This window comes from Leucoraja erinacea, chromosome 20 (assembly GCF_028641065.1).
Source record: "Leucoraja erinacea ecotype New England chromosome 20, Leri_hhj_1, whole genome shotgun sequence".
In the NCBI taxonomy this organism is placed as follows: domain Eukaryota; kingdom Metazoa; phylum Chordata; class Chondrichthyes; order Rajiformes; family Rajidae; genus Leucoraja; species Leucoraja erinaceus.
Genome location: NC_073396.1, coordinates 26848036 through 26866345, shown reverse-complemented (window position 1 = coordinate 26866345; position 18310 = coordinate 26848036). Strand labels below are relative to the sequence as shown.

The 18310-nt window shown below is 45.5% G+C and overlaps 1 protein-coding gene across 1 annotated transcript in view; it reads left to right on the top strand.

The window, feature by feature from the left end:
• Window positions 1-18310, top strand: part of LOC129707002 (cytoplasmic phosphatidylinositol transfer protein 1-like) — a 164349-nt gene that overhangs the window by 76540 nt on the left and 69499 nt on the right. The window contains exon 3 of the mRNA XM_055651711.1: window positions 11640-11788. Coding sequence (XP_055507686.1) covers window positions 11640-11788 — 149 coding nt within the window. The remainder of the gene's footprint in view (window positions 1-11639; window positions 11789-18310) is intronic.

Genomic DNA, 18310 nt, shown 5'->3' with positions numbered 1-18310 from the left:
TGTGAGCACAAAACTCTAGGCTAATGCTGTGGTGCAGTGCTTAGGGAGTTCTGCACAGGCCTGCAAAAAAAGGGGGGGGGGGATGTGACATGTGTTCATCCAACCTGTTTTAGTTTGAATGACTGATTGATTGAAAGATACAGCATGGAAGCGGGCCCTTCGACCCAACGAGTCCATGCCAACAATTGATTATCTGTTCACACTAGTTCAATGTGATCCCATGTGAGGCACATAAGGGGAAATATACAGAGGCCAATTAACTCCAGACTTGTACGTTCTTACTCGCAGCAATGAAATTCTTCCGTATATTTGTGCTGTAGTAAGTAACCATGGAAAGAAACGCTGTGTCCTATTTCTCCACATTCATCTGCATTAATCTGGGAGAGGAAGATTACAGGGGACACTTGGCACCTTGCTGACTTCACATTGAAAAGGCCACCTTTGATGAATTGCCACTGAATCTCTATTGATTTCAAGAATTGATCGGTGTTTCTTATGAGGTGTGTGCACTAAACCTTTCCCTTGAATCAGCAAAGAGGCGCTGGCTAATATTAGTTTCCTGACCGCACTCTGAGAGGGTGCAAGGTGTAATGTCGAAAGCAGCTTGCCTTTTTTAATGTAGTTTATCCCACAGTGAATGAAACATAATCGATGAAGTTCTCTGTTCTTGAAGAAAGCAATTGGTATTTATTTTAGGTCCTTCCCCCCCCTTTTTCCTGTGCCCCCCTCCCTGGCGCAGACCCCCCCCCCCCCCCCCCCCCCCCCACACACACCTCTATCCACCCATCACTCGTGGAAACATAGAAATGCAGATGCCAGTTTCCAGAAAAGATAGGCACAAAATGCTGGGGTGACTCGATGGGTCAGGCAACATCTCAGGTGGGAAAGGATGGGTGGCGTTTCGGGTCGGGACCCTTCTTCAGCGATGCGGTGCACAGAGAGAGCGACATGGGGCACGGAGAGAGAACTGAAGGCTGAAGAAAGGTCCCGACCTGAAACATCACCCACCCTTTTCCCCCAGAGATGCGTCCTGAACCACTGAGTTACTCCTGCACTTTGTGTCTATCCACCTGTCACTTATCTGGCTTTGTCCCACCCCTGCCTCTTTTCCATTTTTCCTCCCCATTACTAGAGTAGCGTAACCATTCGGTGAAAATTTCAGACGAACCAAGGCGTCACCTCCAGAGATGCTGCCTGACAATAAGTTCCACCAGCACTTTGTGTATTAACTAGGCCAAGCTTGGCAAGAAATGAATGCTTCTTTGATGAACTTGCCACTGTATTGTACATGGACCGAACAAGGAAATTTGAGGACCTTGTTGGAATTTACTATAAACCTACAATTTTCTTTACGTTGGAACCTGTGAAATAGATGTGTAGGAAGTAACTGCAGATGGTAGTTTATATCAAAGATAAACACAAAATGCTGGCCGCTATTCAATCGTGGCTGATCTATTTTTCCCTCTTAAACCCATTCTCCTGCCTTCTCTCCATGTAACCTTTGACGCTCTTACTAATGAAGAATTTATCAATCTCTTCGTTAAAAATACCCAATGACGGCCTCCACAGCTGTCTGCAGCAATGAATTCCACAGATTCACCACCCTCTGGTTAAATAAATTCCTCCTCATTCCCATTCTAAATGTACATCCTTTTATTCTGAAGCTGTGCCCTCTGGTCCTCGACTCTCCAACTCTGGAAACATCATCTCCACACCCACTCTCTCTATAGACCTTTCATTATTCAGTTGGTTTCAATTGGATCCCCTTCATCCTTCTAAACTGCATGGAGTACAGGCCCAGAGCCATCAAACTTTAACCCTATCCTCCACAGATACGGAGCCCAAGACTGTTTGGAGATGTGAATGATGCTATGCAAGGGTAGACCACTTTGGATGTCAATCATGTGGTATTAGGGCATGCAACCAGTGATGTATGGTGGAGCTACCAAAGTCAATTTACCCAGAAACTAGTCTGTCAGAAGGCCGCAAGAAGCAGAAGCAACAGTAACTTCTCTAAACGAAAGCAGATTCGTTTCTCCAAATGAAGAAGTGACTGGAGGATCGTTACATTGAAACTAAGTGCTTGAAATCAACTTTGTGCTTTCTTGGAATACGCAAGGAACTGCAGATGCAGGAATCCTAAGTAAAACGCAAAGTGCTGGAGTAACTCAGCAGGTCGTGGCGGCATCTGTGGAAGAAATTGACCCAGTCTGAAGAAGGATCACGGCCCGAATCATTGCCTATCCATTTCCTTCACAGATTATGCCTGATTCTAGACTTTTAACAATACAGTGTGTAAACAGGCCCTTCGGCCCACCAAGTCCACGCTAACCAGCGATCACCCCGTACGGCAGCACTATCCTACACACAAGGGACAATTTACAATTTTTTTACCAAAGCCAATTAAGCGACAAACCGGTATGTCTTTGTGGTGTGGGAGGAAACCGGAGCACCCAGAGGAAACCCACGTGGTCACAGGGAGAACGTAAATCTCTGTATAGACAGCACCCGTGGTCAGGATCGAACCCGGGTCCCTGGCGTTACCACTGTGCTGCCCCTGCCCTTCTGCCTTCTCCAACTCTGTGTTTTAACTTGTTTTTCTTCTTGGTGTTTGGTCATCAAATTGATTGATGCAGTTATCTGTACTCTGGGTGGTGATAACACTGTCACAACGTTCAGTCTGCTTTGAAAGGTATATATTTTTCAAGTATCTTATCTGCCTCTCAAGAGAATCGCAAAGTCCCCCACAAAGGAACTAAAGTTCAGAAGAAAGACATGAAATAATAGTGCAGCAGTCATTTTCAAGACACCATTGCGATAGACGTAGCAATAAAAAGGTTAAATTATGTTCCATGATAATTCCTCACTGTCTTATAGTGAAAGGACACAAGCCAAGTACTAGAAAATTAACTGAATGTATGGGCGTTGTGCAGCTGTGTGGGTGCGATGTTGCATAAAATCACATTAAAGGCCTTTTCCTAAGCTCTGACCTGCCTTTCTTCAAATGATGAGTGATGTGCTGTGTTAAGCCTTTTATCACCTTTGCCAGTCAGGCTGCTAAATGCTGAGATTTACTCTTGGAGCAACCTAACCATGTCATCGTTTAACCTGGTCCCTTCACACTTGGCGCGGTGATCAAGAAAGTGCGTTGGTGCGTTTACTTCCTTGGGCGTCAGAAGATGGGATGTGTCCGCGTGGCTTCTCTCGACCTTCTCCAGATGCGCTGGGGAGCAGTATCCTGATGGGACGCATGGTCACCACGGCAACTGCTCTGCTCTTGACCCCCTGAACCTGCAGAGAGTGGTGAACACAGCCCAGTCCAACACAGGCCCATCACTTCCTTCCATCCAGTCCATCGTCAGGGTTTCGGGGCATCAGGAAGGCTGGAAGTTTCATCAAGGCCGCCTAGCACCCTGGCCATCCCCGTTTCTCTCTTCTACCTTCCGGGAGAAGATACGACAGGAGCTTGAGAATCCAGCCATCCAGACTTCAGAACTACCTCCCCACGGCTATCAGGCATCTCAGGGTGGCGCAGTGGAGCAGCGGTAGAGTTGCTGCCTTACAGCTCCAAAGACCCGGCTTCTATCCTGGCTACGGGTGCTGTCTGCATGGAGTTTGAATGTTCTCCCTGTGGGTTTTCTCCAGGTGCTCCGGTTTCCTCTCACATTCCAAATACATGCGGGTTTGTCGGTTCATTGGCTTCTGTAAATTGTCCCTAGTGTGTATTGGATAGAATTGATGTGCAGGTGATCGTTGGTTGGTACGTAGATCTCTAATCTAAACTCTCCGAACTAATCACCTCATCTGCACCCTCTTCCCAGAGATGCCGCTATGTCCTCTTACTGCAAACTCTACTTATTCTGTTATTCTGTTGTTGCACTTCAGTATTTTGTGCACTACTTTGGTTGCATTGCAATCTTGCATCATTCCGCTATTTTGCACGTTTTGCATTTATCGGAACTATATATATATATATATAATATGTATATGTTTTTATAGCCATTTTATATATACCATTTGTCTGTGAGCTTCATGTGGGCAAGGATTTTCAATGCACCCTGTAGATGACAATAATCTAATCTGACCTGAATCTGAAAGTCCTATCTAAAACCAGCTGGCAACCCTCTCTCCACATTACAAAGTACTTCCTTCCATGTCTATCTATTGCAGCAAGAGGGTTTCACTTCCCCAGTTTTGGTGAAAGATTCTCACGCTGAAACTCTGCTTCAGTGTCCACAGATACTGCCTGACATGGATTATCTGGTTTTAATTTTATGGTTTTATGATTCTTGATGCATTCAGCCTGAGTTATTACCAGATATGTCTAAAGGAACACGAGGAAGAAAAAATATATAACCTCACGTTGTTCCATTAAAAGCATAAGCATTGGCATAAGCCCATTGGATGGCATGTTCCGATTCTGTTTATACAGTGTAACTATAAATAGGCACAGGTGAAGGGGGAAAGATTTTACAGGAATCTGAGGGATAGCTTTTTCATGCAAAGGGTGGTGGGTGTATGGAACGAGCTGCTGGAGGAAGCAGTTGTGCCAGGAACTATCCCGACATTTGAGAAGCAGCTGGACAAGTACATTGCTAGGACAGGCTTAGAGGGATATGGGTCAAGCGCGAGCAAGTGGAACTAGTGTAGATGGGACATGTTGGTCGGTGTGGGCAAGTTGGGCCGAAGGGCCTGTATGATTCTATGACTATATAATCTATATAGACACAAAGTGCTGGAGTAACTGGGAGAGTCAGACAGTCATTTCTCTCTCTCTATATATATATATATATATATATATATATATATATCACACACACGCACGCACGCACACACAATAATAGTGCAATAATAACACTAATAGTCATTGTAGTTCAGATCTTATTTAAGATTGTAGTGTTTAATAGCCAAATTGATGTTTATGGCGATTCTGAAATAATATATAATTTACATGGTACATTAATTTAAAACTTCGGCAAGTTGTTAAAAATAAACTCGATAAACATATGGAAATAAAGACCTGCATTTCAGGTCTTTATGTTGCTCTTGCCTTTGAGATACACATCCTGTGAAAGAAAAACAAAGAATACTATACATTTTTAAACACGAAAATGTTGCCTGTTTAAGTGTACCACAGTTGGTCAGTTATATCCTGCGTCTGCTGAGGCTGATAAGGAAAAAAAAGGTTTTTAGTTTAATTTAGTTTAGATTAGAGATACAGTGCAAAAACAGACCCTTTGACGCACCGAGTCAAGTGTCGATCAATGATCACCCATGCGCTAGATCTATCCTACACACTAGGGACAATTTTACATGAGCCAATTAACCTACAAACCTGCACGTCTTTAGAATGTGGGAGGAAACCAGAGCACCTGGAGAAAACTCACGCAGTTACAGGGAAAATGCACAAACTCTGTACAGACAGCACACGTAGACAGGTTGAAACCCTGGGTCTCTGGTGCTGTGAGGCAGCAACTCTACCGCTGCTCCATGGTGCCCCTTTCGTGTCTCCTGCTTTTTGAGATCAAGGGGAACTTTAAAACCGAATTAATGCTTCTGTTGAACAAGGAAGGAAGGTTTGGCCCATATCCCTCTAAACCTGTCCTATCCATGTACCCGTCTAAATATTTCTTAAACATTGCGATAGTCCCTGCCTCAACTACCTCCTCTGGCATCTCGTTCCATACACCCACCACCCTTTGTGCAGCAATGTTACTCCTCCAGTTCTTATTAAATCCTTCCCCCCTCACCTTAAAGCGATGTCCCCTGGTTCTCGATTTGCCTACTCTGGCCAAGAGACTGGGAATCTACCTGATCTATTTTTCTCCTGATTTTGTACAACTCTATAAGAATAATAAGGATAAGCGTAGGTTTAGAAAAATAAACAATGAGAAGAGTGTGTTGGAGCCACATGAAAATAAAATCTGTGACCTTTAGATTATCCTTCATTTTTCCACCTAAAATGGAATTATTTTTAGGACGGTAATTTGTTCTTTGGAGAATATTGAGAAGCTTGACTGTACGCAGGTCACAATCACTTCCTAACACATGTAAGAGGTAGTTTTTATTAATAAGCTTTTTGAAAACTGTAGATTTAACAAGGCCCTTGGACACGGTTTCTTGAGTTAGTGCCAAACATTGTTTAAACAGCGGGCTGGGAAATTATCTTTCAGAATTATGTTCTGAAGTCATCCACAGATCTTCCACAGTCGCGCTGTAGAAAACATTTTATCTGGATGCTTCACAGCATGGTTGGGGTGGGAGATTACAACCTTCACAAGGACCGCCCAGTTTTGACGAATGCAATCACCAGGTGTGCACAATCAAATAAGATCAAATAGACCAAGTTGTCCTACAACTTTAGGCTGTGCACGTCTTACGCAAGAAGAAGAACAGCATGGTTTGGGAATAGCTCTATTTGAAAATACAAGACATTGCGGAGAATTGTGGACGCAGCCCAGACCATCGCACGAACCAACCTCCTTTCCATTGACTCCATCTACACTTCACGGTGCCCCAGCAAGGCCACCAGCATAATTAATGACCAGTCTCACCCCCTCATCCCCTCTTCACCCTCTCCTGTCAGTCAAGAGGTACAGAAGTGTGAAAACGCACACCTCCAGATTCAGGGACAGTTTCATCCCAGCTGTAATCGGGCAATTGAACCATCCTATCAACATCTAGAGAGCAGTCCTGGGCTACTATCTACCTCATCGGGCTATCTTTGATCGGACTTTACAAGACTTTATCTTGCACTAAATGTTATTCATGTTATTCCCTTTATCATGTATCTGCACACTGGGGACTGCACAATTGTAATCATTTGTAGTCTTTCACCAGATAGGTTAGCATGCAACAAAAGCTTTTCACTGTGCTTTAGTACATGACAATAAACGAAAGTCCCAGAGAATGGTGACTAAATTGATAATATCCCAGTGTTACATTTGCATGAAGATAAAGAGTCTGGTTTCTTGCCTCAAATCATTTCAGTATCTTTTAGTTTTACATAGAACATTGCAGCGGAGGAACAGGCCCTTCGGCCCACCTTGTCTGTTCCAAACATGATGCCAAGATAAACACATTGCATCTGCCTGCACATGATCCATGTGCCTCCATTCCCTGCATGTTCCTATCTAAAAGTCGTTTAATACGCCGCTCTCATATCTGCCTCCACCACCAGCTCTGGCAGCGAGTTCCAGGCCCGCACACGTTGCACCCTATCTGTAAAATTGAACCTGGATCTTTGGCACTGTGTGGTTGTGGCGCTATGAGTTGCATCACAAACGTCACCCTTCCTTTCTCTCCAGAGATGCTGCCTGTACCATTGTGTTACTCCAGCATTATGTGTCTTATCTTCAGCCTAATCACTTCTTTGGTTGAGTCACTAGCCTATCTTCTCATTACACTGCAGTGAAGCGCCCTGTGTTATGTTTTACAATTTAACATTCACCCTGCAGGCGTTAGTTCTTAGTTTACTTTAGTTTACACAGCATGGAAACAAGCCCATCGGCCCACCGAGTCCGTGCCGACCAACAATCACCCATACGCTACACACCAGGGGGCAATTTTAACAGTAGCCAATTAACTGAGAAATGTGCACGTCTTAGGAATGTGGGAGGATACCGGAGCACCTGGAGAAAACCCACGCAGGTCACGGGGAGAATGTGCAAACTCTGTGCGGACAACACCCGTAGTCGGGATCGAACCCGGGTCTCCGGAGCTGGGAGGCAACAACTCTGCTGCCGCGCGTTTTGTTCTTTGTTGGCAGAATGGAAGCACAAGCTACAAGATGGTGTTGGGCAGTGCGGGAAAGGCTGCCCTTTGGAACGTGACAGCTAAGCAAAGGGTGAAGAAATGGATCCTTTTTTTTCCTCCCCTGAAAGATTTATTGGCGTTGCGAGCTCTTTTCCCCTGAAGAATCTGCTTGAACAGCGGTGAAGGTTGAGCAGTTTTTGGATTTGCAACCAAATCATTGACTGTAACAAAGCAGGGAGCTATTTTTAGCCACCTTTTGACATCAGCGGTGACGTGGCTGCCTGACTCGAGCTATTTTAAGAGGCCAATGAGGAAGGAGCTCATCTGTTAAACATCATGCTGCGGGGCAAGGGGAATTGGACCCTGGTTGTGAAGATGAATGGTGCGTGTGTGTGGAATATTGATGGGGTGCAATTAGCCATTGTTGTGCAGAGGTGTAGTTCGAGGCACACTGCTGAAACTACAGCCTGCACACTCCTCCGATCACAAAGACTTGAGGCAACACCTTTGAAAAAGCAATAAAAAAAAAGAATCCTCCCTTTTACACATTAATCATTTTGAAAAGTTGCTGCCTTTGATTTATCCTTTTGCAAACCTTTCATTCATTTGTTCTATGTACCTCTTCACATCTCTCGTTTCCCTCTCCCCTGCCTCTCTGTCTGAAGAAGGGTCTCGACCCGAAACATCACAGTCATAGAGTCATACAGCGTGGAGACTTGCCCTTCGGCTCAACTTACCCAAACCGACCACCATGTCCCATCTGCACTAGTCCCACCTGCCTGTGTTTGGTCCATATACCTCCAAACCTGTTCTATCCATGTGCATGCCTAACTGTTTCTAAACCCGTTGCAATAATCCCTGCCTCAACTACCTCCTCGGGCTGCTCGTTCCGTACACCCACCACCCTTTGTGTCACCTACTCCCTTTCTCCAGAGATGCTGCCGGACCCGCTGAGACACCCCAGCATTTAAAAAAAATCAAAAATAAACTTTATTCAGTGTGAAAAATATATACAAAGCTGGTACTGTGCAATGATTCTTCCGACATTCTCGGAGTCTATCTTTGCTGAAAAGATAACTGCCTGCTTCAAAGATTTGCGTTGCTATAAAGCCTTATCTCATTGCATTTTACAACCACTCGAGTATATCTGAAGGGCAATCACCTTTAAACCAGGAAAGTGACAGTTAATTTGCAAACTCCCATAGGATGAAAACGATTAGATAATCATCATTTTCAATTATGTTGATTAAGGGTAAACATTGGCTATGAACTCCAGGGTTTTGCTGTCCTGTTATTTGAAATTGTGGTAATTCTTTATAATGGACATCTTTTACATCAATTGAAGAGAACAGTAAAGGGCAGCACGGTGGTGCAGCAGTAGAGTTGCCTTTCTGTGCCAGAGATCCAGGTTTAATCCTGACTATGGGGTTGCTATCTGTACGGAGCTTGTACGTTCTCCCCGTGACTGTGTGGGATTTTCCCCGGTTGCTTCGGTTTCCTCCCACACGCCAATGGCGTACAAGTTTACAGGTTAATTGGCTTTGGTAAACTTTGTTGTGGGGACCCCAATAACTGGGACTGTGTGGGTGGGGGGGACCCAGTGATTGGGGCACATGGTGTGTGGGTGGGGGGACCCAATGACTGGGACACACCGTGTGTGGGTAGGAGGGACACAATGACTGGGACACGCTGTGTGTGGGTGGGGGGGACACAATGATTGGGACACACCGTGTGTGGGTGGGGGGACACAATGACTGGGACACACCGTGTGTGGGTGGGGGGGACCCAATGACTGGGACACACTGTGACACAATGACTGGGACACACCGTGTGTGGGTGGGGGGGACACAATGATTGGGACACACTGTGTGTGGGTGCAGGAACCCCAATGCCATCTTGTCACTTTCAAGTGTCAAGTTGCGAGTATACCCACAATGTTGTATAGATTTTGACCCAGCGATTATATTTCCAAAGAAGGACACAAAGTACTGAAGTAACTCAGCGTGTCAGGCAGCCTCTCTGGAGAACGTGGATGGGTGACAATAAGGGTTCCGACTCAAAATGTCACTTATCCATTTTCTCCAGAGACGCTGCCTGACCCGCTGAGTTACTCCAGCACTTTGCGTCCATTTTGGGTAGAAAATGGTCTTTGTCGCATGGACAAGTTGGGCCGGATGGCCTGTTTCCATGCAATATGATTCTATAGCTCTCTATTTAATTCATTTTTCACCAATGCAAAATGTTGTCACTATTCATAACCTTTATCCACTACCGCAGTTTCTCTTAAACTATTCATGGGAGCTTGCTTTGAACCAGCCATTTGCAGCATTTTCTGCAGCAGTGGCTGGCTTCCATAGGTATTCTGTAGGTTGTAGCAACCAGCGGGGCTTCCTGTCACTACGAAAATATTGATTTATGTTTTATTGTCAGTATTGAATAGCCAGCCTCCAATGAACCACTAAAGATCCCTCCAGTCATTGGATGGATTAAAAATTCCAGAAGTTCCACCAATAAACATAATTTATCAAAATATTAACAACACAGTGGCACAGCGGTAGAGTTGTTGCCTCACTGCGTCGGAGACCCAGGTTCGATCCTGAATACGGTTGCTGTCTGTACGGAGTTTGCATGTCCTCCCTGTGACCGCGTGGGTTTTCTCTGGGTGCTCCGGTTTTCTCCCGCATTCCAAAGACGTGCTGGTTTGTTGTTTAATTGGCTTCTGTAAATTGTACATGGTGTGTAGGATAGAACTAGTGTATGTGGAATCAAAAGTCGATGTGGGCTCGGAGGGCCGAAGGGCCTGTTTCCACACTGTATCTCTAAACTAAACTAAATGACCAGAAATTTGAGCAAAACACAAAATAGGAGGAATTCAAAGGGTCAGACAGCATCTGTGGAGTGAACAGATAGGTGATAATTGTCAGGGGATAGTGCTTCAGGATGAAATTTGACGTGAATGCGTGGTGATTAACTTGTGTAATGGGATTGCAGAACTGTACAATGGGTCCATCGTTCCATCCATGGCTTTCAGAAAGAACTGTATATTTCCCCATTAAACTTGCTTCATGAATACTTAACCACTATCCCTTCAACAAGCTGCCATTGTCCTCTGCTACCCGCACTGGTTATGGTGCAGGAGGTGGGCGGGGCAGCTGGTAAATGAGCAGCTTCCCAACGCCAAAGACCCGGATTGGATCCTGACCTCGGCTGCTGTCTGTGTGGAGTTTGCATGTTCTCCCTGTGATTGCATGTGTTTTCACCGGGTGCTCCAGATTCCTCCCACTTTCCAAAGGCGTGTAGGTTTGCAGGTTAATTGCCCTCTGTAAATTGCCCCAAGTGTGCAGGGAACAAATGCAAACATGCAATAACAGAACTGATGTGAGAGGGCGATTGATGGTCGGCGTGGACTCGTGGGCTCGAAGGGGTCATTTCCACACGGTATTTTTTTTTAGATATACAGCGCGGAGGTAGGCCCTTCGGCCCACTGAATCCATGCCACCCAGTGATCACCCATACATGGTGTGTAGGATAGAACTAGGATACACCAGTTCTATCCGACACACTAGGGACAATTTATAGAGGCTGATTGACCTACAAGCCCACACATGTTTGGAATGTGGGAGGAAACCGGACCACCCAGACGAAAGCCATGCTGCCACGGGGAGAACGCACAAATTCCGTACAGACAGCACCTGAGGTCAGGATGGAACCCTTGTCTTTGGCGCTATGAGGCAGCAATTCAACTAATATGCCACCGTGCCGCCCTGTCTCTGAACTCTCTTAACTGAATGGGAAGTCTTTGTGCACCCAGTTCTCGAAGGCAGGGAGGAATTGGACTGTTTGATGCTAATGCCAGCACGTTTGTTTTTTGTTTCTGATCACAGTACAGGATAGGACAGCTGTACACCATCAGCAAGCACAGCCACGAGCAGAGCGACAAGGGTGAGGGGGTGGAAGTGGTTAAGAATGAACCACATGAAGATCCCGTGCATGGAAAAGGCCAGTTCACGGAGAAGAGGGTCCACCTGTCCAGGTAAGCCACCGAGATGCAGCAGATGGGACAAAGCCCCCTGCCAGATGTTGAGCAGGTGCTAGCCCATATGAGTCCCACTACAGATGTAACTGACTTTAGAAGGATGAGGGGGGGGACCACATTGAAGTTTACCGAATAGTGAAAGGCCAGGATAGAGTGGACGTGGAGAGAATGTTTTCACTAGTGGGAGAGTCTAGGACCAGAGGACACAGCCTCAGGATTTAAAGAACGTTCCTTTTGGAAGGGGATGAGGAGGAATTTGTGGTGAATCTGTGGGATTAATTGCCACAGAAGACTGAGGAGGCCAAGTTAATGGATATTTTAATGCGAAGATTGATAGATTCTGGATTAGTACGGGTGTCAAGGGGTTATGGGGAGAAGGTAGGAGAAATTCCATCAGGTGGCGCTGCGAGTCGGCAGCCTCACCAGCAGCTGTTCGTCCTTTCGACTTTTTTTTGTTTTTAGTATGTTTAAAAGTGTGTTTTAGTTTAGGGGTGTGGGGAGGGAAAGTGGGGAACTGTTTTTCAGTCACTTACCTCGGTAGAATGCAACTTTTCTCCTAGTCGCATTTTCACCCTCCCTCGCGGCCTAACAGCGTGGATTGGTGCGGCCTCTCCAGGAGTCGGGCCCGGAGCTTTAGCAGTGGGCGCAGCGCTGACTTTCCATCGTGGATCCGGGTGATTCCTTGCCGGGGATCGCCAGAAGAAGTGCTCTGATCGCTGGCCCGCGAACTACGACATCCTGAAGCCGCGATCTGCGGAGCTTCTAGCCGTGGGTCTGCGGAGCTTCTAGCCGCAGGCGTGGATTTTCAATCGCAGAGTCTGGGATCCCTCGCCGGGGATCGCCGGAGAAGAGCTCTGACCGCTGGCCTGCGGCCTATAACACCGTGTACCCGCGGTCTCCGGTAGGAACCTGCCGATTTGGGACCTCCAAGCAGCGGGTGTCCGTCCCTCCCGACGTCGGAGTTTCGATCATCCCGACGAGAGGGCCTGTACATCGGGCCGTCCGTAGCGGCGACTGGGGAGGGTTCATGGTCCCGACCACGGATGAAGAAAGGAGGAGGACTGACTGAACGTTATTGCCTTCCACCACAGTGAAGAATGTTGATTCCACTGTGGTGGATGTTCATATTGTATTCTATTGTGTATTGTGCTCTTTTTGATTGTGTGGCTGCATGGTAACTCAAATTCCACTGTACCTTAATTGGTGCACGTGGCAATAAGTGTGAACTTGAACTTGAACTTGACCAGCCATAATTGAATGGCGGAGTAGGCCTAATGTGCCGAATGGCCTAATTCTGTTCCGATCACTTATGAACTTATGAATGTCCACTCGTGCTAAACAGACTGACCTTGCTCTCTCACATATCCCAATAACATCAGTGACTAGAATAGGGAAGACGATTCACTGTTCTGTGTAAACATAAAAGATTCTCAGATGACCTGATGCAAGTACTTTATCTTCACGTAGGCGTAATACTGGGATATTATCAATATTAGTGACTGTCCTCGAGGACTTTAGTTTAGTTTATTGTCACATGTGGAAAGGTGCAGTGAAAACCTTTTGATGCCAGCTATCCCTTTTGATGCCAGCTATCCTGTCAGGGAAAAGACTATACATTACAATTGAGCTGTCCACGGTGTACAGATACACGATATTGGGAATAAGGATTAGTGCAAGATACAGTCCAGTACTGTTTATTTATAGACAGCCCGAGCATCTCTAATGAGGAAGATTGTAGCTCAGGACTGCTGTCTATTTGTTGCTGATAGCAGTTGGGAAGAAACTGCCCCCAAATCTGCCCCACCATTTCCCATATGGGTGCTGGAGTTAATTTCAAAGGTCACTAGTGAGGCTACAAGACTGTGTTCCCAAATAAAACAACACTATCAACCTTTCAAATAAAGACAGAGGATTGGAATAACTGAGCCGGTCAGGCAGCATCTGTGGAGGAAATAGAAAAGATGATGTTTTGGATGGCACGGTGGTGCAGCAGTAGAGTTGCTGCCTTACCAGGGCCAGAGATCCCGCTTCGTTCCTGACTATGGGTGCTCTCTGGACGGAGTTTGTACGTTCTCCCTGCGATTACGTGGCTTTTCTCCAGCTGCTCTGTTTCCTCCCACACTGCATAGACGTGCAGGTTTGTATGTTGAATCTGTAAAATCGCTCCAAATTAGGATGGCATAGACTAGTGCGCCGACAGTATCCCGAAACACCTTCAATCCATTCCCTCCATAGATATTGTCTGACTTGCTGAGTTACTCCAGCACTCTGCATGTATTTTCTCTTTTCAGTATCGATGAGTCAATGATACTTTATTGTCACATGTACCTAGGTACAGTGAAGTGCTTTGTTTTGCTCACAACCCAGTAAAATCACATAGCAGACTTCACCTAGGCAGTGTACAAGTGTCACCACGTTTTGGCTCTGACAAAGGTTTACGGATCTGCAGCTCCTCGTGTCTTCTATCTACCGTTATGTTGGTGTTCAATTAAAGAATGCAGTTTCAAATAGGCTTATGTCTACGCTACGAGTGGCTCAGGTCTTACTGAATGCTCAGTACTGGGCTCCATTCGGTTTGGTAAGGATACCATTATCCATATTAGTTTTTGTGGGAATTCAAGAGGACAACCTCTTCCCTGTTAAACATTGACATGTCCATTCCAGGAAAGGTTTAAGTAATAATGTTGTTGACTTAAGGAGCCACGGACCATGAGTTTCTTAAACTTGCAGTGCGGAGAAATCATCTCGGTTTGGTGACATGCCTTGTCAGGCACTAAAGTGAATCCAACCCACGCCTCCCACCGCTCAACACATCCACATTCTGGTCTGAATTTGGGGCAATTTGAATTGACTGCAATTTTGTGCTCAGCTATTTATTGAAACCTTATGTATGGAGTCATAGAGACATACAGCATGGAAACAAGCCCTTCGGCCCAACTTGCCCACACCATCCAACATGACCCATCTACACTAGTCCCACTTTCCTGTATTAGGCCCATTTCCCTCTAAACCTGCCCTATCCATGTACCAGTTTAACTGTCTCTTAAACTTTGCAACTTAAGGTATAGGACTTTTTCAAATAAATAGAAAAAGAAAACAAAATTGAAGACCTTCATAACTGTTTTTTATGCTGTTTACACTGGTTACGTTCAGTATTATTAAGTCTTTAAGATAAAGTTGTTAGATAATTGTCAGAATCTAGCGCAATTAGCGCAAATCCAATTTAACACGTTACTTTGTTTAACCCGTTAATCATGCATCACAGTTGAAAAGAACATTAATACAAAAAAACGGCTACATCCCATCTCTGAACTGAGCCTGATTGAGAAACCAGGGCGATGTTGGAACAGTGAACAATTATGTCGGAGACACAGAGTGAGATAGAGCGTGGAAATAGGCCCCTCATTTCCACCAAACCCATGCTGCCATCAAGCATCCATCTACACGGAGTCAAATCTAATCCTCCCTTGGCTGCACCACTGTCACCTCTCACCTTGTCCAACCTACCTGATCCACTCGACAATGTGAGGCTACCAGATCCACCCAGCTCATGACTACCCGATATGCCCAACTCATGACCCTACTGTTTAAGAAGGAACTGCAGATGCTGGAAAATCGAAGGTACACAAAAATGCTGGAGAAACTCAGCGGGTGCAGCAGCATCTGTAGATGCTGCTGCACCCGCTGAGTTTCTCCAGCATTTTTGTACCTCATACCTCACCTCTCCAGCATTGTGTACCTCATGACCCTATCAATTCAACAACGTGACTGCCTGATCTACCCAACACATGAGCCAACTGTATCAAATCAACAACATGACTACTTGATCTACCCATTACATGGTTACCTGATCTACCCAACACATGACTATTCTGAAGAAGGGTTTCGGCCCGAAACGTTGCCTATTTCCTTCGCTCCATAGATGCTGCTGCACCCGCTGAGTTTCTCCAGCTTTTTTGTGTACATGACTATCCTGATATGACCACCTGTCCAAAAGACTTTCAAATGTTGTCATGGTACCTGGCTCAACTATGTCCTCTGGTAGCTCATTTTATATACCCCCCACCCTCTGTGTGAGCAAGTTGCCCCTCAGGTCCCGATTAAACCTTTGCCTTCTCACCTTAAACCTCCGTCCCCTACTCCAGGTAAAGGGCTCTGTGCATCTACCCTATCTATTCCCCTGAGGATCTTATACACCTCTATCACCCCTTGGCCTCTCTTGCAGTTTTTAATTAATGATAACTAGAATTCCGTATTCTGCAGTGAAATGCTCTTAGTTGAGGTTGGGAGATTAAAACAACTTTTCTGTTATAGTTTCCCTCTCCAACTCGCTGCCCTTTCCTGCTATCAGCTGATCTGTATGTTATACTCAAAATAGTCTCCATGGATAATCCACCGTGGATAATCCCGTGAGAATCCACTGCTTGTGAGCAATCAGGTCACTTTCCAGACTCTAGCTCCCATCTCCATTGGTAAATTCTTTCAAATATAACTAATGCCTCCCCCCCCCTGACCATTTAACCTCCCATTCTATATAACTGGCTGAATATAACAGCCTCCAGGGAAAGATTCTGAAGTCCTGTTTCTGGGATAGTAGTCCAAGTCTCAACAAATAATTTGGACGATTCCTCCGTATAAATGCATATTCACATCATACATGGCATAAAATAAATTGTTTATGGCCATTGTCTTTTTATTTTCATTGAAAAACTGGCCCTCTCTATAGTCCAGCTCCTCACTCTTACATTAAGGGAAAAATAAGGGTTTAGTTGTGCAGTTCTACCTCATTGAAGACCCTTGGACTATCTGTAATCTACTGGATTTGTACTAAACGTTATTCCATTTATCCTGTATCTGTAGGACGCCTTGATGGACACTGTGGACACCTTGATTGTAATTATGTAACCAAAAAAGCTTTTCACTGTACCTCGGTACACATGACATTAGACAGAGACGGATAGAGAGACAGACAGACTAAACTACAAAAAGTCTATAATGATGTAGTAATAATAATAGTATAAAAATCCTCTGCTGGGATTCAAAAATAACTAGATTGTATCCATTCTCTGCACAGACCTGCTTCTAAATTCCAATATCTGATACATATGAAGTTAGGGTAGAACCTTCAAAGTGGCAACAAAAAAAAAATCAATTCCTATATTTCTAAAAAAAATCACTGTTCCACATCACCGGATAACTTCTCCTGACTTCTTAAGGATGTTTGTTGAAAACCGAGAGACTTCAGCATTTGTGATTCACAGTTCAATGTTTCCCTTTTCCTGTGGGGATGAGCATTGTTCTTTCCACACCCTCGCCAGAACTCGGAATTTAAAGCATGGATGATTATAGTGATAAGCAGAGCAGTTTAATGGTTTCTCCTGTTCCACCAGCCTGGTGTAATCGGCACTGTGAAGTGGCAGGAGGTATACAATACAATACAGTACGGGTTTATTTGTCACATTGCACATGAAATGAATGCAAGTGAAATGAATATGTCAGCAGCGATACAATGAGAAAGAACACACAAAACACAATAAAAAATTTAACACAAACATCCACAGTATATGGTTCAATGGTGCTTTTTATTGTCTTATGTGCGAAGTGCTAACACAGTGAAATTCTTTACCTTACAAACCGTCCAGTAGAGTATGGGCATACCCCCGATCCTCGATTAGCAAGTGTACAGGAATAGTCCAGTGAGCCCGCATGTAAGAGAAGCCGTCTTTTGGCGCCATGTTCAAAGTCCCCGCTTCAGTTCCTATGAGCGGTGCCTGTTCCAGGCAAGTACCAGGCTGTTGCGAGGCCTCCAGCCATCGCCTTCCTTGGACACCATGTCCCTCTCCTCGCCCATCGTTGTCACCGGCTCCATCCTCACAGTCTCTGGTCCTCGGGGGACGAGCGGATATAGTGTGATACTTTTTAGGAGGTTTGCAATAATAAGCACAGTATTGATCATCAAGATCGGATTCTACAAAGAAAAATTTCACACAATGTCCCAAAGAATTTTATAGCCAAATACTTTCCCAATGTCACGTTACTGCATTGAAAGCAGTCTTGCAGGGTGATGTAACCCTTCTAGGGAGCACTGGATTTAAGATGCTCTCCTTGATGGAGCTGCTGCGTCACAGCGCCAGGGACCCGTGTCTGATCCTGAGCTCAGGTGCTGTCTGTGGGGCGTTTGCGCGTTCTGCCTGTGACAGCGTGGGTTTTCTCTGGGTGCTCCGGGTTCCCCCACAGCACCCGAGGACAGGATCGAACCCGGGTCTCTGGCGCTGTGTGGCAGCAGCTCTCTCAGCTGTGTCGCTGGGGTGCCCTAAGCTTGGATGGATAGAGGATAGAAGATGGGATGGTGATTATTGGATGTCATGTTTTCAAGAGAACACAGGCTCAGGTGAGGATTTCAGCAGCAAATGAGTTGAGGCTGCGGAGAAAGCAGTTGGCAGTCATACATGGCCAGAAGCTGATCTCAGGATGACTGAGGGGATAGAGTGACACAGCGGTAGAGTCGCTGCCTCACAG